Source organism: Megalobrama amblycephala, linkage group LG24 (assembly GCF_018812025.1).
Source record: "Megalobrama amblycephala isolate DHTTF-2021 linkage group LG24, ASM1881202v1, whole genome shotgun sequence".
In the NCBI taxonomy this organism is placed as follows: domain Eukaryota; kingdom Metazoa; phylum Chordata; class Actinopteri; order Cypriniformes; family Xenocyprididae; genus Megalobrama; species Megalobrama amblycephala.
In genome coordinates this window covers 15,974,709-15,999,232 of record NC_063067.1, presented here as the reverse complement: position 1 = coordinate 15,999,232, position 24,524 = coordinate 15,974,709, and the positions used below count along the sequence as shown (strand labels likewise).

General features: G+C 37.0%; 1 protein-coding gene and 1 long non-coding RNA gene across 2 annotated transcripts; one reads left to right on the top strand and one right to left on the bottom strand.

The window, feature by feature from the left end:
• Nucleotides 1-280: 280 nt before the first annotated feature.
• On the top strand, nt 281-19,999 carry LOC125260631. Its single transcript, XR_007183089.1, has 4 exons — nt 281-881; nt 12,533-12,667; nt 18,028-18,158; nt 19,612-19,999. It is a non-coding gene; the product is annotated as an uncharacterized LOC125260631 (long non-coding RNA).
• tcf21 (transcription factor 21) lies at nt 12,678-14,595 on the bottom strand. Its single transcript, XM_048179101.1, has 2 exons — nt 13,670-14,595; nt 12,678-13,155 (listed from the first exon to the last, which is right to left on the bottom strand). The coding sequence occupies exons 1-2, from the start codon at nt 14,108-14,110 to the stop codon at nt 13,066-13,068; spliced, it is 531 nt and encodes a 176-aa protein (XP_048035058.1). The 5' UTR covers nt 14,111-14,595; the 3' UTR covers nt 12,678-13,065.
• Nucleotides 20,000-24,524: the final 4,525 nt, after the last annotated feature.

The following is a 24,524-nucleotide window of genomic DNA, read 5'->3' as shown; positions in this document are numbered from 1 at the left end:
TCGCTAGATAAGACCCTTATTCCTCGTCTGGTATCGTTTAAAGCCCTTTGAAGCTGCACTGAAACTGTAATTTTGACCTTCAACCATTTGGAGACCATTGAAGTCCACTATAAGGAGAAAAATCCTGGAATGTTTTCATCAAAAACCTTAATTTCTTTTTGTCTGAAGAAAGAAGGACATGGACATCTTGGATGACATGGGGGTGAGTAAATTATCAGTAACATTTTATTTGAAAGTGGACTAATCCTTTAAATAAAATAGCCAACCTCAATCTACTAGTTGGTTGGTGGATAATCGAGACATATTTTACATCTATATATCCTCATTTCTGTAAAATTTAATTGGACGTCCATCCTGACTAGGCCCATTTATGCCAGCTGCCAACTGTTAACATGGGCAATTTACCTCTCACAGATTTCACTAGGCCTACACATCTCCAATGTCAATGAACAGGCAAAGGGCATTAAGTGGACCTACTTTAATCCACACAAATTAGACGAAAAGTATTCATAATCCCGAATTAATGAAACTGTCGCGTCCTCGTGCTTTCAGCGAAACGCTTGATGGTTTTGGGCGGCAAGCGCGTGCACTGGCGTGGATTACGTGCGCCGTGCCAGAAAGCACTGGGGGCACGAGGCTCGTTCCCGCGTCCAACCACTGGCTGTGACGACCGGCTGCTCGACGGGTGTAACTCGAGCCCGCGGCCGCCCGTCAGTCAGAAATAAAAAATCATTTGTCCGCAGCGGGCGCGCGGCTTGATTAAATATTAATAGCGGGAGGGAGACTGTTATCCGGTGTCGCGTGAAAAGTGATCCTCGGCCGCTCCGGAAGGGCATCGTGGCCTCACGGGTGGACAAACGGAGACGCAGTGAAAGAACAAAGTATGAATACTTGAAGCACTCACTCGAGGAACAAATAATGAGCTTAGTTAGTAATCTCACATCATTTTCATTGTGTACAAACATCAATACTACATCAAAGTACAAAGTATTGTATATATATATATATATATATATATATATATATATATATATTATATTTATATTAGGTGACTTACTAATCAGGGTTTTATCTCTCTCATTTATCCAGTGGATAAACACACACAAAGGATCAGAAAGTCCAGTTTATTTTTCAAACTGCTTTCGTAAGGATTTCTAATTCTCTCCCTTGTTTTCTCTTCCCCTTAGTACCTCACCTCACTTCCCCTCTATACCTCTTCTTCGATCTGTCTCTCTATTGTCCTCCTCCCTGTCTGTCTCTCTCTCTCTCTCTCGCTCTGTCTGTCTGTCGCTCTTTCTCCCTCAGTCTCGATTTGACCTTCACCATCTGCTTTGAATGAGAGCACTGTTCACTTTTGTTTAAAGGAACGCTAAAATCAGACATTCTCCCTGTCTCAACCCAAACACAGTCTTATTACAGCGTTCATTGCCGGAGAGTGGGAACCTCACCCGCTCCCAATTATCTTCAGAATTCCCCTCACACACACATTTGCATGCTTATGTAGAAGTACTCTCAAACACATGCCGTCTTGACGCTTCGTGCACACGTATAAACACAGAGCACATGGTTGGGGACACCCTGGAATATCACAGAGTTGGAAGACGTGAATGATTCCAGTCTTTAGGTTGGGAATTCCAGCTTTAATTGGATCCGTGTGGCTATCGGGGAGGTGTATGCTTAGGCAGAGAGCAGCACACACCGTAACATATGCACACACACAGCTGAGCTTCAGTGAAAGAAAAGTGGGTGTAGAAACAGCACTGGTTGTTGTAGTTAGGAAAGATATGGATAAAAGTTTTCCAAAGTTGAAAGCAGAGGGAATGGACAGAGAGAAATGACATGGAGTTAAAAGGAATATTCTGGGTTAAAAAACTCTGGGCTACAGTGAAGCACTTACAATGGAAGTGAGTGTGGCTAATCTGTAAATGTTAAAGTTCACACAAAAATTCTGTCATTATTCACCTTCATGTCGTTCCACACCTGTAAGACCTTCGTTCACCTTCGGAACACAAATTAAGATATTTTTGATAAAATCGGAGAGCTTTCTGATCCCCAATAGAGAGCACCTTTTAAGGCCCAGAAAGGTAGTAAAGACATTGTTAAAATAGTCAACGTGACTACAGTGGTTCGACCTTAATTTTATGAATCGATGAGGATACATTTTGTGTGCAAAACAACAACAACAACAAAAAAAAAAATACTGACTTAATTCAACAATTTCTTCTCTTCCCTGTCAGTCTCCGATGCTTTTCACATTGTAAACAGTGCAGAGCTCAGTATTGGCCCACTCCAACGTCAGCATCACACGCATAAGTCATGGTGCTCATGTGAACAGCGTTGGAGACTGACACGAAAAGAGAAGAAATTGTTGCATTATTTTTGTTTTGTTTTTTGTGCACAAAAAGTATTCTCGTCGCTTCATAACATTAAGGTTGAACCACTGTAGTCACATGGAATATTTTAACGATGTCTTTACTACCTTTCTGGGCCTTGAAAGTGGTAATTGCATTGCTTTCTATGGGGGATCGCAAAGTTCTCGGATTTCATCAAAAAATATCTTAAAGGTCCCGTTTTTCGTGGTTTTTTGAAGCTTTGATTGTGTTTATAGTGTGCAATATAACATGTGTTCATGTTTCGCGTGTAAAAAAAAACAGTATTTTTCACATAATTTACTTATCAGTATACCGCTGTTTCCACTGTCATAAAAATGGGCTGATGACTTCCTTGTTCTATGAAGTCCCTCCTTCAGAAATACGTAACGAGTTCTGATTGTGCCAGCGGTTCCTGTGTTGTGATTCGACAGCAGCTTAGCGAAAGGTCACGCCTCTTACCATAACGTGGAGATGCACGCGCTCAGTGTTATTGTAAACATGTCTTTAATTTTACCCTATCAATTTGAGCCGGAATCAGACCCGGTGATTGGACTGCGGGATGAAAATAACAGCGTTTCGATGACATGGCGACAAACACACTCTACAAACGCAACTCTTGTGTATTCCTGTGGGCGGAGGTTAGTCAAAAAACTGTTTTAGTGACGTCATTAACCCTCTATGGTACGGTGTTGCCTCCAGGCAACATGGTCTATTTTAGTTTGTTTTTAATAAAATAAGGCACCAATTGATTGATCAAATGTATCTCAGGACAGAATAACTCAAATACTAATCAATAAAAGTGCAAAAAAGAATTTAACATGATCAACAGAGGTCCATTTTGTGTCCCGTATCAGCACATGTGCACTTGTCACATGACTCCATATTTTCTCCAATGAAAAGTGCTTTTTTCACTTGTTTGTAACCATTTAATTACCCACAAAAAATATGAGTCACCTTCACTGGCAAGTAAAGAAGTATTTTTAAGAACTTTATACATCATCAAATGTTTTAGAGAAAATATCAAAAAACTGTGTGTTGCCTCAAGGCAACATTGTACCATAATGGAATTGCATAAGGCCATACAGGCACAATAGGTTTGAATGCAAATGTATTGCATTTGTAAGGAAAAGAGTTAGAATTATCTAAATATATGTGCATTTTCACATGACTTCGTAATGCACTTATAAGAATACTAATTCGCATACTATATCTGCATATATTATGATCTGCACATTTTCTATAGCACTTCAGAAAGGTATAAAACACAGGTAGCAAAGCCAGTTTATGAGGGTGATGATGAGGAGTTAATGAGGGGTCATTCTGTGATGAGGAAGATGAAATCATAGTGACAATCCATCAGGGAGAGAGTGAGGGTGAGAGAGAAGATGGAGATGAGGATGAATATGGATACGATAACTTGATATAATAACATAAAAATATGATGGTTTGGTGATATTTGTGTTCCACTATGGTACAATGTTGCCTGAGGGCAACAGCTGGATATAAAATGTTACTTTTTATTAAATATAAAACTTTTAATACATTAAAAACTAGATAAATTTGTTTGTTTAAGTGTCTAATTAAAGAAATTGATGTTTTCAATAAATATATTTCTTTTTTCTACATGAAAATGAGAAATGTTAAAATTTTTCCATTGTGGTACAATGTTGCTTCGAGGCAACAAACTTATAAAAATTAAATAAAATAAAAATTTATGAAAATGTTTATTGATTTTGTTAAAGTGTCCAATTTTAAGCAGGAAAAACAACACAAATAATTTTTTCCTCGTTGATATCATATTGCGTACCATAGAGGGTTAAAGAAGGAAGTAGAGGGATGTAGTCCAAACTGGCCGTTCGATGTAGGCGACTTCTGTTAAATAAAATATCTCGCTTGGCATTGAACTTTGAGTTTTAAAATTTTACAGATTATATTTATACTCTAACAACAACATTACACACTAACTAAAGTTTGAAACATGGGATCACGAAGAACGGGACCTTTAATATGTATTCCAAAGATGAACAAAGGTCTTACAGGTTTGGAACAAAATGAGGGTGAGTAATTAATGACAGAATTTTCATTTTTAGGTGAACTATCCCTTTAAAGGAACACTCCACTTTTTTTGAAAATAGGCTCAATGATATTAAGCACAGTCTCTCACAAATGTCTCCATGGTTGCAAGGCACGCTCCCTGTGCAAATGGGGTCACAGCCGTTGCGTAATATCATTGCGCCCTGCTGCACTCATTGTACGGCAGCAAAGTTCCATGATTATTACACTGGAATGAGAGTATAGTTCCTAGTCATATCGTCCTAGAAAATCGCAACTTTTCATTTTCCGTCGGTCTTAGTACACGATGTAACTACAGGAGAGTCAAGTTTTAAATAGGAAAATATCAAAACTCTTTGGTCATTTTTGAGCGAGATGCTAACGGTCTAATCAGATTCAATGAACTATGCTAAGCTATGCTAAAAGTGGTACCGCCAGACCCGGAGATCGGCTGAATGGATTCGAAAACGGTAAAACTCAACTGTTTAACTCTAGGAGAGTTGGGAAATGAGCCTATTTTCAAAAAAAGTGGAGTGTTCCTTTAAAGTCATCATGAAACAGAAGTTGATAGTCTTTTCTTCTTTATTGTGATGTATATCTGATTGAAATGGCTTCTTGAACAAGTAAAATTGCTAGGGCGGACTTGATTTCGTCCATTGGACATCAATTTATTGGATCATTGTGGTTTGCTATTGCTGTGATCTCATATGAGTGACAGGTTGCCCCTCCCTCACACCAGTAAATGCCATCAGAGAAGAGAAGAGATGTGGGTGCAAGGAGAGAAAGTTATTTTGATGAAGAGATTAAGAGGTACGGAAGAGGATTAGGGCCAAGCAATAATAAATAAAACCATCTTGAGTTTAAAGTTGAAAAAACTCGTTAAATTTCAAGAAAAAAGTCGAGATAAAATGTTGAGAATAAACTCGTTAAATTACGAGAAAAAAACTCAAATTTCGAAGAAAAAAGTCGAGATAAAATGTTGAGAATAAAGTCATTAAATTACGAGAAAAAAGTCGTTAAATTACGAGAACAAATTCGTTAAATGATGAGGAAAAATGTCGTTAAGTTTAGAGGAAAAAGTCGAGATTTATTTATTCTCGTAATTTAACGAATTTGTTCTCATAATTTAACGACTTTTTTCTCGTAATTTAACGACTTTTTTCTCATAATTTAATGACTTTATTCTCAACATTTTATCTCGACTTTTTTCTCGAAATTTAACGAGTTTTTCTCATAATTTAACGACTTTATTCTCAACATTTTATCTCGACTTTTTTCTCGAAATTTAACGACTTTTTTCTCGTAATTTAACGAGTTTATTCTCAACATTTTATCTCAACTTTTTTCTTGAAATTTAACGACTTTTTTCTCGTAATTTAATGAGTTTATTCTCAACATTTTATCTCAACCTTTTTCTCAAAATTGAGTTTTTTTCTCGTAATTTAAAAACTTAAATGTCGAGATGGTTTTATTTTTTTATTATTGCTTGGCCCTAATCCTCTTCCGTAAAAAGAGGGCACATGAATTATGAGAATTCAATTCAAGTTCATTTGTATAGCACTTTTCACAATACATATTGTTTCGGAAAAGGCTTCAGTGTTACAATCAAGGGGTATTCTGTTATCAGTCAGAGATGAGTGTGTCAAAGTAATGTCCATATGGCAGTAACATACAGCTATAAGAAATTATGTGGTTAGTAAACATCTGCCCAGTTTCACAGACGAGGCTTAAACCTAGTCCTAGACTAAAATGCATGTTTGAGCTGTTTTAACTGAAAGCAACTTGCACTGACATATCTTAAAATATTTCAGTGCCATTGTTTTGTCTCAAGATACACACCAGTAATGTTTTTTTCTCATTTTAAAAAGCTACATAAATGTCCTTATTTAATGAAGGCCTAATTCTGGCTTAATCTAAGTCCTGTCTGTGAAACCAGGCCATAATGTATTAGGGTAATGGGCATTCCGAGGTAGAAACAGGAAAGCAAAAGGAGAAGAATTACTGTAGCTGCTGTTCAGGCAAAAGATTATCATGTGCATTTAGTTCCTATTCATCAGATATAATTTTAGTACAAGATTATGAGAAGCATTATGTGAATGCTTAGGTAAAAAGATGTCTTTAATCTAGATTTGAACAGAGAATGTTTACAAGAACAACTTTAAGCTCAAATAATACACAAGTTATAACAGAATTGACCCCATTCACTTTCATTTTAAGTGCCTCACTGAAATGTCGATTTTGTTTATTTTTTAGAGAAAACAAGGGACGAGTCAAAATAATTTTTTGTGGTAATCAACATTATGCCACAAATGCTGTTATCTGAGCTTGACTTGTATTGAACCCGTAATATTCCTTGAAAAATCATATCTTACATTTACAAACATCTGCTTATTCTCAAAGACAGGATTCACAGTGAATTACTCTTCTAGCGCACCCCTCAATCAGTAATCACCCCCACCTGGACAAACATTTCACACCCTGTACACACGCGCACAGTCATGTTCCTGTAACGTTTACCTTGTGTGCCACTTATTCGCTGCACTTTCATCAGGGCAAAGTTTACAAGACTTTGCTATGACCCACCGCTGACTGCACACTTATCCAAATGAGTCAAAACACACACACACATATTCACTTCAATTTAAAATACACTTCTAATGAAATGCTTATGAGATGAAGGTCAGTCTTTGTGTGTTTTTAATGTGCAGTGTGGCTGGGTTGAATTTAAAGCTCTTCAGCATGTGCATATGGTGACAGGGGCAGTTGAGAAGCTGGTCAGTTTCACTCAAATGGAAGTAGTTTAGCCTTGATTCACTAGGCACATGCACTACCAACACACTACATATACAGACACAGCTGTGGGACTAAGTTTTGGGGGGGTGGGGGGCTAGATTCTCTTATGCTTTTTTGGGTGTGATTTTACAGCTTTAACTTAGTTTGAGTGTGTTTTTCTATTGCTGAAATTATTCATTTAATAGTAGATATGCAGATACACAGCATACTGATGAACGTTTGGCATGGAAAGCCTCTAGCAGGATTTTATATGGAAGGGGTAAAAGAAACAAGAGCTCATACTGCATTTGCCTGTCTGCAGTCTTACTGCCACCCAGTGGCCATTCAAGACACATTCATGCGCTCATGTTGTGGCACAGTTCAAATGTATGTTGAAGAACTGTATTATAGCTCCCTCTGCAGGACATGGTTGCTACATTAAGGACCTGCAGTTTAAAGGGTTAGTTTCACCCAAAACTGAAAATGCTGTCATTAATTACTCACCCTCATGTTCCAAACCTGTAAGACCTTTGTTCATCTTCAGAACACAAATTAAAAGGTGCCCTAGAATTGAAAATTGAATTTACCTTGGCATAGTTGAATAACAAGAGTTCAGTACATGGAAATGACATACAGTGAGTTTCAAACACCATTGTTTAATCCTTCTTATGTAAATTTGATTTGTTTAAAAGACCTCTGAAGAACAGGCGAATCTCAACATAACACTGACTGTTACGTAACAGTCGGGATCATTAATATGTACGCCCCCAATATTTGCATATGCCAGCTCATGTTCAAGGCATTACACAAGGGCAGCCAGTATTAACGTCTGGATGTGCACAACTGAATCATCAGACTAGGTAAGCAAGAAAGAACAATAGCGAAAAATGGCAGATGGAGCAATAATAACTGACATGATCCATGATTACATTATATTTTTAGTGATATTTGTAAATTGTCTTTCTAAATGTTTTGTTAGCATGTTGCTAATGTACTGTTAAATGTGGTTAAAGTTACTATCCTTTATTACTATATTCACGGAGCCCTCGCTATTTTCATTTTTAAACACTTGCAGTCTGTATAATTCATAAACACATCTTCATTTTTTATAAATCTCTCCAACAGTGTGTAATGTTAGCTTTAGCCACGGAGCAAAACCTCAAACTCATTCAGAATCAAATGTAAACATCCAAATAAACACTGTACTTAGACATGCTGCATGATGAACACTTTGTAAAGATCCATTTGAGGGTTATATTAGATGTGTGAACTTTGTTTATGCACTGTTTTATAGTTGAGAGCTCGGGGGGGCAGGGAGTGCGCGATTTAAAGGGGCCGCAGCCTGAATCGGTGCATATTTAATGATGCCCCAAAATAGGCAGTTAAAAAAATTAATTTAAAAAAATCTATGAGGTATTTTGAGCTGAATCTTCACAGACACATTCAGGGGACACCTTAGACTTATATTACATCTTGTGAAAAAACATTCTAGGGCACCTTTAAGATATTTTCGATGAAATCCAAGAGGTATATGACTCATCCAATATAATCAACACTTTCATGGTCCAGAAAGGCACTAAAGACATTGTTAAAACCGTCAACGTGACTGCAGTGTAATAAATAACGACTTTATTCAACAATATCTTCTCTTCTGTGTCATTCTCATACGTTGTTTACATCCAATGCTTCCGGGTTCTACGTCAGAACAGCGACTCGTTATTGGCCGGCTCCTGTGTCAGCATCACATGTTTGCATCATGCTGCACACGTGATCAGCTTTGTCCAATACTGAGCCGGCATTTGGATGTAAACACAGTCTTCACTGTGCTTACTGCATCACCTGCATAAGGATAATGACTTATATTATATGACTAATGTTTTGTTTTTGCACACAAAAAGTAGTTTTGCTTCATAAAATTAAGGTTGAACCACTGCAGTCACGTCGACTGTTTTAACAATGTCTTTTGTACCTTTCTGGACCTTGAAAGTGGTGGTTATATTGCTGTCTGGATGAATCATATACCTCTTGGATTTCATCAAAAATATCTTAATTTGTGTTCCGAAGATGAACGAAGGTCTTACAGGTTTGGAACTACATGAGGGTGAGTAATTAATGACAGAATTTTCATTTTTGGGTGAACTAACCCTTTAAATACAGCACGTCTGTAGTGGGTCCAGCACTAAAGCGACACCCACTAGTGAGGAATGATTTAATACATTATTTTTCATTTAAAAAATTATTAAAATACATGTTAAGAATGGGAAATATGTGATCTACATGAAAAAACTTGGATGTGTTGGTAATTTGAAGAAAAAAAAATTAAAATTAAATTAAACATGAATTTTGAATACTGAAATAGTACTTTTTTGTAAAACATACTCTAAATCTTTACAGTATAATAATATGGAATTTCCTTAAAAATATGATCCCAATATTATGTGAAAACATGAATCTTTTGCTAATAGTTTTGATCTATATGTATTCAAACACCACACATTTTTTTTTTATTATTATTATATCATAACATCTGTTTCCATTTAATTTATAAATGCATAAAACAATAATTTGTCATTTTCTACGCGATTTTATGAGTTAATTCAAAGCGTTCCAAATCAACACATCATGCAGGTTGTCAGTTTGGCAGCACTTTGGATTTATTTAAAATGTAGGAAATTTTTTTTTTTTCTTTTTAAAACTTTTCAGTTTTAGTGGGTTGAATTTTTAAAATACATATATAGGCTTCTCTTGAATCAGCATCTGTAGTGAAACAAAATCCTACATTGTATTTCTGCTTCCTTGCTCTGCATGTGCACTTGGTCCTAATCCAGCCTGAAAAATGAATGCATATTGCTACAGTGTTGTTTTTCACGTCTCTGATGTAACCTAACCTACAGAAGAGAGACTGATTGAGCTCTTCAGTCGCTGTTCAGTGTCTAGGTGCTGAAATCTTTTGTGTCATGATTGATGCAGCTTCTTTCACAAGACAACATTGCTCAAAAAAGAGCCTTTTAAAAGGTCTCGGTCATTTAGTTTCTGTATTGTTTTATGTCTAGTATGAATAAAGTTGTTAAGCCACTGGAAAAACTATAAAAGGAACGGAGTTTTGAGTGAAGGGTGACATACCAAGTCAGATAAAGTCCAGGCACAAGCAGTTTAACATTAGCTGTTTTAAACCAACGTCTAATGCTCATCATAAAATAAGCTGACACACACACAAACTCTTATCTAGTTTTTAGAGTATGTGCATCTAGACCACATGCCAATGTTCCCTCTCAAGAGACTTTAGGACTATAAAAGAGAGGTTTGGGCAGCCGTCCAACAAAACAATTAGCCATATTCTCGCAGCACATGGGAAACCAGGGTCCACTTTATCTTTCTAATGACCGACCCTCCCGGCCTCCTCCTCCTCCTCCTCCCGCTGCCGCTGCCGGGCAGAGCGCAGCTGACCCGGGCAGTGTTCAGTGTTCTCTGCGGTGGTCTTGCGGTGATGGAGCGACTTGACTTATCCGTGCTGATATATATACGGCGAACGTGCGCTTCGCACAGGAAATAAGGGGAACTCCTTTAAATAAAAAGAAAAAGACGTTCTTTTGGTTTTCAGATGATGACAGAAAAAGACGACGAAGAAGGGGAGAAAGAAAGAAGTCTTATTCTCTTATAGCGAGATGTGGAGAGCATTCCAGCGTCCTGTGAGAAAAAGATGTCCCATAAAACTAATTAGCATGAGACATAAATATTTTTACATCCTCTGTAGTGCCTCTAAATTAAAAACTTAAATAAATATTGAGACAATTTTTAAAAAGAACGATCTAAAATCAACAAGAGAAAAATGTGTAAGAATCCAGGCACAATGAAAAAATACTTCTTGTCTCAAAAATCTACAAGTTACTGCTGTTGCTTAAATTTTACTGCAATCTGTAATAGCAATAAGAACAATATTAATGCATTAACTTTAGCGTGTAGTCCAAAAGCCAAGAATATGTTTTTTAATGTTGCTTCTAATAAGTTTTGTTTTGTTATTTTGGTTTTTTTGGAAGTAAAATAAAGCCTGTGACTAACATTATTTTACACAGGCATTTTTAAAAACGTCTAAATTTTAAAACGTCTTAAAAAATAGCCTACTTAACAGGTATTGCAAGGGCTAAATAATCACAGGTGAGTTTGTTCATACATAATTGCTATAGCAACTTAAGTTTGTGTGTGTGTGTGTGTGTGTGTGTGTGTGTGTGTGTGTGTGTGTGTGTAGCTACTGCAACGGTGTGTATAAGTGAAATTTAAAACAAAAATCACAATCACAACCCACCATCTAAAAAACCCATATGAAATTCTGAGGTAGGCTAACCCAAATTAGCCTTGAGGGCCAGCCAACAAATTGGCGCCATGACAGCAATTTTAATAATAATTTTTACGTTAATATTCTGTCTGCAGTTTTGTCTCAGTAAATCCCAACATTGAGCGTCAAAATTTAACAACGAATAATAATAATAATTTAAAAAAAAACTAAAATAGTCTAAGGTCTATAACTAAATAGGCTGTGGCAGTTAAAGTAACCGAAACATCACATTTAAGAAGTCTTACACTGAGTAAGTAGGAAAGTATTTCTATAATCATATTTCATTTTAAGACTTATCAAAAGATTTCACAATGTTTAGAGCTGCTTTATTGCCCAAGCGTGTGTGTGTGTGTGTGTGCTTAAGCCTCCCTCGCTCTCAGTCTCGCACAGATCACCCCTCAGACTCTCCTTACAATAACAGCGCGTGATGGATGGTGGCGGCGAGCTTGTTATTGTCTTGCGCCATCAAACCGTTTTGTCTCACCGCGCGGATTTCTGTAATTCTGCGAGAGAGCAGTGATGACTAGTTTAATGTGGAATACGGTTATGTGCGCGGGGGCAGTGTTTTTCTAAGCTGTAAGGCCGCGGTGTGGCTGTGACATCGGACGTCCCATCATCGGTAACTCCGGGTAACTCTTGCTCTCGCGCCCCTCAGAGGAGTGACGCATAAATATCTGTCCGCGCGCTATAAACATAACGGTCACAACCCCGCGCGAAATTAAACAACGGCTGCACAGTGAGATTAAGAGCCGCGCGATTTACTGGTCTAAAAACAACTGACCTTAAACACGGACCAGTCAGCCTACATTTTGTTAAGGCATGACTACTTAAAAAAAAAAAGAAATATTTTTCAGAGTCAAGGGAATTGAAGAGTAGGCTATCACTATTAAAAGTGCTCTCTCTGATTTCCAAAACGGTTAATGCTATGCTTATCTGATGACAGATATATCATGATAAAGAGAAGGTTTACGTTTCTTCCGATTAATCATGCTATCTCTTGCAGGCACGGTGACAGGGTGACATGTCCTCTCGCCAGAGATCTTGAGAGAAAAAGGTGGGGCGAAATGATAACAAGGTTCACACAGGTCAAAGCAAAGTGAATAAACATGAACTCTCCCGTCCATGCTCGATCAAAGAGGTAACTTGCATCGTTTGAAACTATAACATCAGTATTTTTTATTTACAATTATTCTAATGGCAACAGCAAAGGCACGTGATGTCGCGCGCCATATCAACAAAGCCCTGTGTGTATAATGATTTGTTGTGTTTTTTTTGTTTGTTTGTTTTTTTTTTATAAAAAAAAGTGATGACATAATTTTTATGAAAACAGCTGAATAAAAATCACACATCGTTGCCTTGAACCCGCAAGGCCTAAGTGTGAATATTTAAATAGATATCAATTTCTCTTTACAGGAATGCGAGTGAGGATGTTGTCCCCAGTTATTCCCACTCGTGTGTTTGGATAGGAGATGACATGTTATTCTTTTTTAACTAAAATATTTAAAATAGGTCCATGTTTTAAGTCCATCTGGTGTCTCAGGAAGCTGTAGTCCCACATAAACGTGTTGAATTCAGCATTTCTTTAAGTTCATTTTCTGGTTTTCCCGCCACCATAAACGGCCACGTCTGAGGAAAAACATATGAATGAAAGTTAAATTAAAATTAGTAAGCATATCAAATAACTGGAAAAATCCTCTTGCTTTAAATGTATGTAAACAACTTCGATATTATACACTGAAGATATTCATATCATTTTGTCAAGTAGGCTACAAGCTATATTGAAATAAAAAGGTGCATTAGCTCGGTCTTGAAAATAAGCTTTCTGAAGGCCTATACTTTCCAGAACATGCTAATTTACCATTTATACACTATAAACATATCAACTCACTAAAATGGAAAACTTTTTTACTTTATACCTTCCTCAAGTAAAATCGAAGTGGTGCCAAAGTCATATTTTCTACCATTTGAAAAATTCTGAAAACTCGGAAACAAAAACGGTGGCAGAAAATGCTAAATGATTGTATAAACAAATATGTTGTTAATGATGGAAACATTTTACATTGTACATACTGTATAGACCATAAACGCATCTTGCTTCCTGGCACTTTTTTGTGTGCAAATTTTCAAAAAATTCTCTCACCAGGTTGACCGGATGTATGTAACCATTCTCGTATTTGTCATTGGCGAGTATCTGTCGCAGGTGCGCGATGTAGCTGGAGGCCAGTCGCAGGGTGTCCAGCTTGGAGAGTTTGGTGTCCGGTGGAACCCACGGTAAAGTCGTCTTCAACCGGGAAAAGGCTTTGCTCAGTACGCGCATCCTCGCTCTCTCGCGCGCGTTCGCCGCGTTCCTCTGGACCTGCTTGCCCTCTTGGGCCACACCATTGGGCGCTGATTTGCGCATGGCGGCTGATTTGCGTCTCTTTCCCGTACATTCTGTAATCGATGCCCCTTCGCAGTTGGAGCTGTCCTCCGTGCTCTCGTTTGATGTCCCCGGGTCTTTACCTGAACCGAATTTCAAAAGACCATCCAGCAGCTCAGACTCGTGAAATTCATCCACATCGCTGATGGAGCCGGTGGACATGTTGAGCTGGAGGATGAGGATGTAGTGGAGAAAACTACGACTGAGGAGACTCGATGTAGTGGTTCTCTAAATGGACCTGGAGATAACGCAACTGCCTTCAGAGTTGAAACGTGTCATGCGCGAGCTGAGGATGACCGTAACTTGTAACTCACTAGCTAGAGGATCTTACCATTTATCTCTCGTGCTCAGGGGCGTGCCCCCGCACGCGGCGACATACTCCTCGTGGAAGCAAAGACTAAACCTGCTCAGATAATACAATTATGCACCAGTTTTGCAGAGATATATAATGCAATGTTGTCATTTATCACGCATGCATGCCTAGCAGAAACAGAAAATCTCAGGTACAAATTGTGGGTTTTAATTCACTGTGTAATAATTCAGATTATTCTGAATAATTTGGTAAGCCTATATTAGTTTCAGGTATATTATAGGTACAATACAACCATAATAAGCACCCATTTATTTAACAATAAATATTAAATATATAAAAATATGAAAATATAAGAAATGTATGTTTTTCTAATAAAGATAAAAATGTTTTTCGAGCACAATTCAGCTTTTTCTACCTTTCTATTAATAAATCATTGTCATCACCTCTTAATTTCAATTTAGAAACAATGAAAAGAAATATAATTCTTAATTTCAAATAGTAAAGAAAGAGCAGAGTACAACTGTTTTCTTTCTCTTTCTGTATATCCAATTTAGATTCACACTTGTTAATGCAACTATGGCATTTTTCAAAGGCGTTTTACATAATAATAATAATAATGTATTATTATTAAAACGTTAGATTAAAAATATTATTAAATAATAATAATAATTATTATTATTAACAATTATTATTAAAACGTTACATTAAAAATACGATTCTACATTTTTAAAACCAAAGTCATCTTTTGTATTCCTAATATATATATATATATATATATATATATATATATATATATATATATATATATATATATATATATCCTAATATGTATATATTAAATTTTCATAACTGCTGACAAAGGTAGGTTAAATGTCTCTTTCACGTTTAGCATCAGCAAAAGGGGCGCCTGCACTTGCTCTCTGAATTTTTTGAAGTTGTCAGGAGGCATTTGACTATGGATTTGAATTGTGGCTCTCTGACCGGAAATAACGATTGCGCGCACTGGAACAGTGGGATTCATAAAATGTTACAGTGATGATCGCACGCGTAATCACGCATTGCTCATGGGAGAGTCCGTGCAGCTTTCAGCACCGATGCCCTCTAATAGGATCCCACGAGAAGCGTCTCAAATGGCCCACTGGCGCCTCCGGAGGGGCACGTGAAATGGATACTCCGCGTCCCCAAACCCCATGTTTTGCTTTTTTAATGGTACCCCACACCGGTCACTAATACAACCGACTAATTCAAGCCAAAACATCCCGATCTGGCCGAGCTCTAAGTGGCGAGGTTGAAGGCGACTCAAGAGTGGTTTTAAATCAGGTGATGATTGCTAGGACACACGCGGGGGTATCTTCTCTCTCCTCAGCAGGCTAGTTAGTGCCCATCATCCATAGATGCCCTTAGTTATAGTGACGCACAGATTAAATGAATGCGTAAAATTGCAAAAAGAACGATACATTCACGTGCTAATTGCAAGCTGATTATCAAAGAAGAGAGAGAGAATCTCCAGAGATCTGCCCTCTGACACTACAGAGTTCCGGTGTCTTAGAAACAGCATCTCTCCCCTCCCTCTACCACAGCAAATTACCAAAGGTATTTTAACCTTGCCATAGTTCTTAACCAGACAGATGAATGGACAGAGCAAGAGCGTATCACATTGTACAGAGATTACTAACAGGTGTGATAAACCAAATGAGAGTTGTTTTCAATTATCTTTAGCAGAAGAAAGAACCTTTGCAGATGAATGCTCAGTGCAGGTATAAAAAGTTTATTTTAATAGGGTCATAGTCTTTCTGACTGTGAGTCTCTTTCTTCCTCCCTGGTGGGTGGGCTGGTCAAAAGAAAGAAAAAAAAGTGGGATAAGATTAATAAGATTAATAGTCCTGTCCTAATGCAGCATTATGTGAAGAGCTTAAAATAGCCACTGTTTTCTCAGAATGAGCTCTCTCATCTTCACCGACACTAAAGATAAAAAGACAGGCTAATACAGAACAGTCCCTATATTGCCTTCAATAACATTATAAAAAGGAATTCAGACATGACCTCCAGAAATAATATTTACATACTTATTTCATATTAGTCACATTTGGAGCATCCGTAATCAAATGTCTACTGTCAAAAAATGCATTAAAAAAAACAATGATCAGTCAAATTCTGCAATTATTACTATGAATAATAATAACAACAACAGCAACAATAAACAGTGAGACTATATCCATAACCATATCTTCTGATGATTTTTATATACATGCACTGAGCAGTCATCTATAAAAATCTTTAAATTATGTTTGCTAAAAATAATTTAAAACAATTAATAAACAAAATAATAAAATAAATATAATAAAAAATATATTATATTATACCGTTGTAGTGTATAATTATAAAGCTTTTGCAACATTATAAATCTCTATACTGTCACTTTTGATCAATGTAATGTTTCCTTGCTGAATAAAAGTGTTAATTTCTTTCCAAACAAACAAACAAACAAACAAACAAACAAACAAAAAACTCTTACTGACCCCAAAACTCTGAAGGGTAGTGATAATGTTACAAAAGATTTCTATTTCAGATAAATGCTGTTCTTTTGAACTTTCTATTCATCAAATAATCCTGAAAAAATATTGTACACAATTATTTTCAACATCGATAATAATAATAATAATAAATGTTTCTTGAGCAGCAGATCAGCATATTAGAATGATTTCTGAAGGATCATGTGACACTGAAGACTGGAGTAATGATGCTGAAAATTCAAGCTTTGCATCACAGGAATAAATTGCATTTTAAAATATATTCAAATAGAAAACAGTTATTTTAAATTGTAAAAATATTTCATAATATTTGGTGAGCAGAAGCGACTTCTTTTAAAAACATTAAAAAGTCTTACTGTTCAAAAACTTTTGACTTGTAGTGTATATTGCATTTCATTAATTACAATATATGTGGAAATAATGACCATATATGATATCAATTTCAAAATTCTTTTGTAATCACTGACTGCATCTAAGATCTCTCTGTCTTTCTGTTCCTCTGGTGTAACGGTGACGGACAGCAGCAGGTGAACAGCAGTCTTTGTAAATGAAAAATGAATGAACAAATGCTACAGAATGTGATGTTCTCAGTGGTGTTAGTGGGGATATCACTAATTAGCTCTATAGGGTCAAAGGTTACTGGAAACTGGACACTCACATGTCCGCATCCGACTTAGAGCTTAAGCACACACACATACACACACACACACTGACTCTTACGCTGAGATACACACACACAGGAGAAGTGGTCACCCAACTCGCAAGATGACAGATAACAGCAACTGCACACACACTTAATCTTGCATGTACTTCAACGACACACTCGCTACAACGTGGCATCTAACAAATGGTGTTTCCAGGCCAGAACTAAACTCTAGGAAGGGAAAAAATTTTAAGTGACTGACAACCTTGGTAAAAAAAAAAGATGAATTAGAATAACAAAACAAGACAAAAATGTTGATTTACCGGCTTGAATACAAATTATCCAGTTAGGCAGCACTTGGGTCAAACATTGTGGAGTCACTTAATAAAAACATAACACCTCATGAAAGACTTTATAACTGACAAACTGTTTAATATAGATGGATGGTGTGGATTTTAAAGGACTTGTTTTTAAAAGAGCAAGCCTGACGCATACAATACTTTGGAATGTACCAGACAAATCTGTGGGTTAGTGAATATGCTGTTTTGTTTAGATAATCATATACAGTTATGTCTGTGCATCTGACCTGCAGGATGGTTACTGTGTCACAAAGGGACACGGACGCAAGCGAGGAAAGGGATGAGGGCATGGAGTGCAGTCTGGGATGAACACTGACCTGGAATGGATCGGCTGTCAGATATTATCAAGATGTCTTGCAGCTGTGTATGAGTTGTATTTGTGGATGTGTGTGTGGCTTGTGTTTGTGTTTGTGTGTGTTTTGGGGTAGGGAAGCTGGGAGTGGTGGCGTTACTCCCCTGCACTGGAGCTGCTAACTGCCAAGGTCAATGTCCAAAGTCGGAATGCACAAGTGTTTTGCCTTGTCGCAAAGTTTTAGGGAGGACACACAACCCTGGACCTGAATATGTTTAAGAGAAGAATACTTTAAAATACTTTAAACAATATTTTGCAAGGGAGATTCAAATATTTGATAAATCTAAAATTATAAATATGGTAACCTAATATTTCACCAAATACAGTCTTTGTAAATTGTTGCATGAAGATGGAAACAATAATTCATATTTGGGGAGTATCTTAGGGGGAGTATCCTTTTTCCAAAATGTCAGAACATTGAATTTTTCTAAGCAGACACAAACACAAACGTTAAAAGTAATGTTCTAATAAGACAAACACATTCCGATTTTAGATGAAAGAGTGCATGAAGGCAAGGCAATACACGTGCATGACATACATACAATTGTAAAAAAATTTAACATTTTAAAATATATAAAAAAAAAAATAAAAAAAATAAAATATATATATATATATATATATATATATATATATATATATATATATATAAAATTTAAATATTTTAAAATGTTAATATATTTTTAATTATATTAAAATATTTTTAATAATGTATGTGTGTGTGTGTGTGTGTGTGTGTGTGTGTGTGTGTGTGTATATATATATATATATATATATATATATATATATATATATATATACATACACACACACAAGCACACAATTTCAAATATGTGAATGGAATTTTTACAAGGCATATTGTCTGTGACATTCAGAACTGAGAACACTGGCGGTCCATCCAATCAGGAGGCAGAAAAACAGTTCAAAATGTAATAATTCTCACCAGGCAGTTCTTTTAAAGATTTGTTTACATAAAAGGAAGACAGGCTTTCTTACGCTCACACTCTGGGTTCATCTTAAAGTTGTGCATGTGGGGACGGCCAGGCCGGACAGATGTGGGGTCACCACAAAGCTGTGTTTATGGGACGGTTTGTGAGATTGAGCCGAGGGTCTGATAAATCGATTGTGTGAGGCTGGGGTTATTTACATTATATCTCTCACATGGCCAGAGATAAACGACTCTCTCCTCTATATGAGCTTCATCACACTCAACCTACTGCTCCTCTTCTCATCGCTTAAACTCTATGCACACACACACATGCTCAAAATCACCAGGTGCATGAAACTTCATACTATATTGTGAACATGTATAACTATGATGGAGGCAGAGTGGGACAAATAGAAAGAGACAGAGATGGAAGGACACAATCTTTGCATGAGAGTACTGTGGGAGGGAGTCACATGGGACATATTTTCAAATGAGCAGAGCCAGCACAATCTATAAAGCTAAATGTTTCTGTGTCCACAGAGAGTGTGTGTTATCATCAGGATGAGAGTACAGACCAGTGAGGACAGCTAACAACCCCCAAACTTCCCAGCAAAAATCCAGTATCAAACCTCCTGTGTTCAAAAGATCCTGTCTGTGTCACTCTCTTCAAATCTCTTGAGCTTCATGTCTTCCCTATTAGTGTATATATTCAGATAGATCTAGTCAGTGAAATGTAGCCTGTTTTTTAACAATACCCTGGCAACCACCCAAAACACACTAATGCCCTTGTAATTCCCTAGAATTTGTTCAGAATACCTTAGCAACCACATAGTAATACCCTGGCAACAACCCACAACACTACAGCAATGCCCTAGCAACCACCAAGGTTATTACCATTAAATAAGGCCAATACACTCTAAAAATAACTTTAAAAAATTAAACAAATTTACACAGTAAAATACAGTTTTCCATTAAAACAGTAATATACCGTAAAAACAATGCATTCTGGGTAATATTACAGCCTATAGGTAATATTATAGCCTATATATAACCTATAGCCTACTTTCTAGAAAATGACAAATATTACCAAGCGGCAACCTCCCCGTTTCTCGTGAAGCCAATACGGAAGTGAATTAAACTGCAATTCATCGACTGGTCGCTAGGGACAGGCTGCAGAAGTGAGCAGAATCTCATTGACCATCATGTTAAATTAGCCAAGTTTACAGCAGAAAAAAACATGTTTACAGTCTGGTTCATATTGTGGTTTTGGTCTATACTGCGAATTTGCCCTTCATGACAACTCTGAGGGGGTGAATTTTTTTATAGCTCATCCGTTTAAATTATATTAAGCCTTAAAGGTGCCCTTGATTCAAAAATTGAATTTACCCTGGCATAGTTAAATAACAAGAGTTCAGTACATGGAAAAGACATACAGTGAGTCTCAAACCCCATTGTTTCCTCCTTCTTATATAAATCTCATTTATTTAAACGACCTCCGAAGAACAGGCGAATCTCAACATAACACCGACTGTTACGTAACAGTCGGGGTGTACGCCCCAATATTTGCATAATGCCAGCCCATGTTCCCAACAATTATCAAAGGGATTACACAAGGGCAGCCAGTTAACGTCTGGAGCTGCACACAGCCGAATCATCAGACTAGGTAAGCAAGCAAGAACAACAGCGAAAAATGGCAGATGGAGCAATAATAACTGACATGATCCATGATATCATGATATTTTTAGTGATATTTGTAAATTGTCTTTCTAAATGTTTCGTTAGCATGTTGCTAATGTACTGTTAAATGTGGTCAAAGTTACCATCGTTTCTTACTGTATTCACGGAGACAAGACTGTCGTTATTTTCATTTTTTAAACACTTGCAGTCTGTATAATGCATAAACACAACTTCATTCTTTATAAATCTCTCCAACAGTAGCATTAGCCGTTAGCCACGGAGCCCAGCCTCAGATTCACTCAGAATAAAACTTTTAACATCAAAATAATTACTTTACTCACATAATTCGAAGCATGCATACAGCATGCATGACGAACATCTTGTAAAGATCCATTTGAGGGTTATATTAGCTGTGTGAACTTTGTAAATGCGCTGTAATATAGTTGACAGCTCGTGTGGCAGGAAGCTCGCGTCTTAAAGGGGCGGTGTCGAGTGTAAATCAGTGCATTGTTAATGATGCCCCAAAATAGTCAGTTAAAAAAATTAATTTAAAAAAATCTATTGAGTATTTTGAGCTGAAACTTCACAGACACATTCAGGAGACACCTTAGACTTATATTACATCTTTTAAAAAAAAGTTCTAGGGCACCTTTAAAGTTCTGCATAATTAAGGGCGTGGTCACTTGAGTGACAGGTATGCCGCTGCTGTCTGTGAGCCGTCATGTTACCTCAGCAGCTCATTTCAGCCGCTGAATTTGGCATCTCACTCGTATTTGTGCTTTTTTCTGTATTATTTTATACAATATATGGCTTGCTGCATACTCGAGACAGATGTCAGTCTGTGTACATGTGCTCGCATGCGGAACACACGTTGTTGGATCGTCGTGGCATTGGCTAAAAGTTTTGTTCCTGAGATTTACTACAATGACAATACCAGGAGGATATGCAACTCCGACAGCACTGCTTGGATATAACTAAAACTGCTGCACTATTTTGAAAAATTATACTTTGGATATGTGCTCATTAGTTTGAGAGAACATTTGCGAGATATACATCTGGTACATATATATTTTACCCAAGTGCCACGGATTGGATTCATCTCGCGATCTCTATTTCATTATAAAGGTATGAAATCCCATTTGATTTGTGTTATTTGCACACCCCACACAAATTAATTAGCCTACTGGTGTTGGAGCATCTATAACGTTATCGTAAAAAAAAATCACCGTAGATTGACAGTAATCCTTTTGTACTTTCTAATGATATTGCTATCTTTATTAATATTTTAGATAGTATCTAAGATAGATAGCTAGGGCGGGCGTGGTTTCAGCAACAAGTCGCATGGGCTCCAACTTCGTCCCGCCTCTTTGCCCATTTTCAGTTATCCGTGAGTGACGTGCGGTCACGTGCAGCTAAGATGGCCGCGGCCTCATTTGCGCGTCAAAACTGCTATTCAGAACTCTATGGGTGACGTCACGGACACTACGTCCATATTTTTTTTACAGTCTATGAATATTACCCAGAATGCATTGTTTTTATAGTATATTACTTCTGTATATTACAATGCATTCTGGGTAATATTATTTGTCGTTTTCGAAAAAGTAGCCTACAGGCCTCCTTTCTTAAAATGACAAATATTAGAATGCATTGTTTTTACAGTATATAACTGTTTCAATAAAATTTTTTTAGAATGTACTATTAAAGGCATTTTAGATAATTGAAATAAAGCTGAAATAAAATAAAATATATTAGATGAAAAACTTAAAAATTAAAAATTAACTAAAGTTTAAATTGAAGCTCAAAATTAATAACTGGAAGTAAATAAAAGCTAAAACTGAAATAAAAACAAAAACTAATAAACTGTCAAAAGCACATAAAATGACTAAAACTTACATTAAAATGAAAACCGAAAATATACAAATAAAAGTTCATTCAAAATTCAATTAATATCCAATTAATAAAAAACTATACAGGTGCTGGTCATATAATTAGAATATCATCAAAAAGTTTATTTATTTCACTAATTCCATTCAAAAAGTGAAACTTGTATATTATATTCATTCATTACACACAGACTGATATATTTCAAATGTCTATTTCTTTTAATATTGATTATTATAACTAAGGAAAATCCCAAATTCAGTATCTCAGAAAATTAGAATATTGTGAAAAGGTTCAATATTGAAGACACCTGGTGCCACACTCTAATCAGCTAATTAACTCAAAACACCTGCAAAGGCCTTTAAATGGTCTCTCAGTCTAGTTCTGTAGGCTACACAATCATGGGGAAGACTGCTGACTTGACAGTTGTCCAAAAGACAACCATTGACACCTTGCACAAGGAGGGCAAGACACAAAAGGTCTTAGCAAAAGAGGCTGGCTGTTCACAGAGCTCTGTGTCCAAGCACATTAATAGAGAGGCGAAGGGAAGGAAAAGATGTGGTAGAAAAAAAGTGTACAAGCAATAGGGATAACCGCACCCTGGAGAGGATTGTGAAACAAAACCCATTCAAAAATGTGGGGGAGATTCACAAAGAGAGGCCTGCTGCTGGAGTCAATGCTTCAAGAACCACTACGCACAGACGTATGCAAGACATGGGTTTCAGCTGTCGCATTCCTTGTGTCAAGCCACTATTGAACAACAGACAGCGTCAGAAGCGTCTCACCTTGGCTAAAGACAAAAAGGACTGGACTGCTGCTGAGTGGTCCAAAGTTATGTTCTCTGATGAAAGTAAATTTTGCATTTCCTTTCGAAATCAGGGTCACAGAGTCTGGAGGAAGAGAGGAGAGGCACACAATCCACGTTGCTTGAAGTCCAGTGTAAAGTTTCCACAGTCAGTGATGGTTTGGGGTGCCGTGTCATCTGCTGGTGTTGGTCCACTGTGTTTTCTGAGGTCCAAGGTCAACGCAGCCATATACCAGGAAGTTTTAGAGCACTTCATGCTTCCTGCTGCTGACCAACTTTATAGAGATGCAGATTTCATTTTCCAACAGGACTTGGCACCTGCACACAGTGCCAAAGCTACCAGTACCTGGTTTAAGGACCATGGTATCCCTGTTCTTAATTGGCCAGCAAACTTGCCTGACCTTAACCCCATAGAAAATCTATGGGGTATTGTGAAGAGGAAGATGCGATATGCCAGACCCAACAATGCAGAAGAGCTGAAGGCCACTATCAGAGCAACCTGGGCTCTCATAACACCTGAGCAGTGCCACAGACTGATCGACTCCATGCCACGCTGCATTGCTGCAGTAATTCAGGCAAAAGGAGCCCCAACTAAGTATTGAGTGCTGCACATGCTCATACTTTTCATGTTCATACTTTTCAGTTGGCCAAGATTTCTAAAAATCCTTTCTTTGTATTGGTCTTAAGTAATATTCTAATTTTCTGAGATACTGAATTTGGGATTTTCCTTAGTTGTCAGTTATAATCATCAAAATTAAAAGAAATAAACATTTGAAATATATCAGTCTGTGTGTAATGAATGAATATAATATACAAGTTTCACTTTTTGAATGGAATTAGTGAAATAAATCAACTTTTTGATGATATTCTAATTATATGACCAGCACCTGCATAAACAATACAAAAATAACACTGGCAACATCTCAGAAAAACCTTAGTAACCTCATCGCAACACCTTGGTAACACCCAGAAAGGCCCTAGCAACCACTCAGAAATCCTTAGCAACACCCTGGTAACCACTCAAAACACCTTAGCAGCCTCATAGCAACACCCTCATGATTAATTTTCAGACCTGAGATCTACCTGGAAT

Coding starts and splice junctions, on each gene's coding strand:
- tcf21 (XM_048179101.1), bottom strand. CDS start 14,110: ATGTCCACCGGCTCCATCAGCGATGTGGATGAATTTCACGAGTCTGAG. Junction 13,156..13,669: donor ACATACATCCGGTCAACCTG/GTGAGAGAATTT, acceptor GTTTTTCCTCAG/ACGTGGCCGTTTATGGTGGC.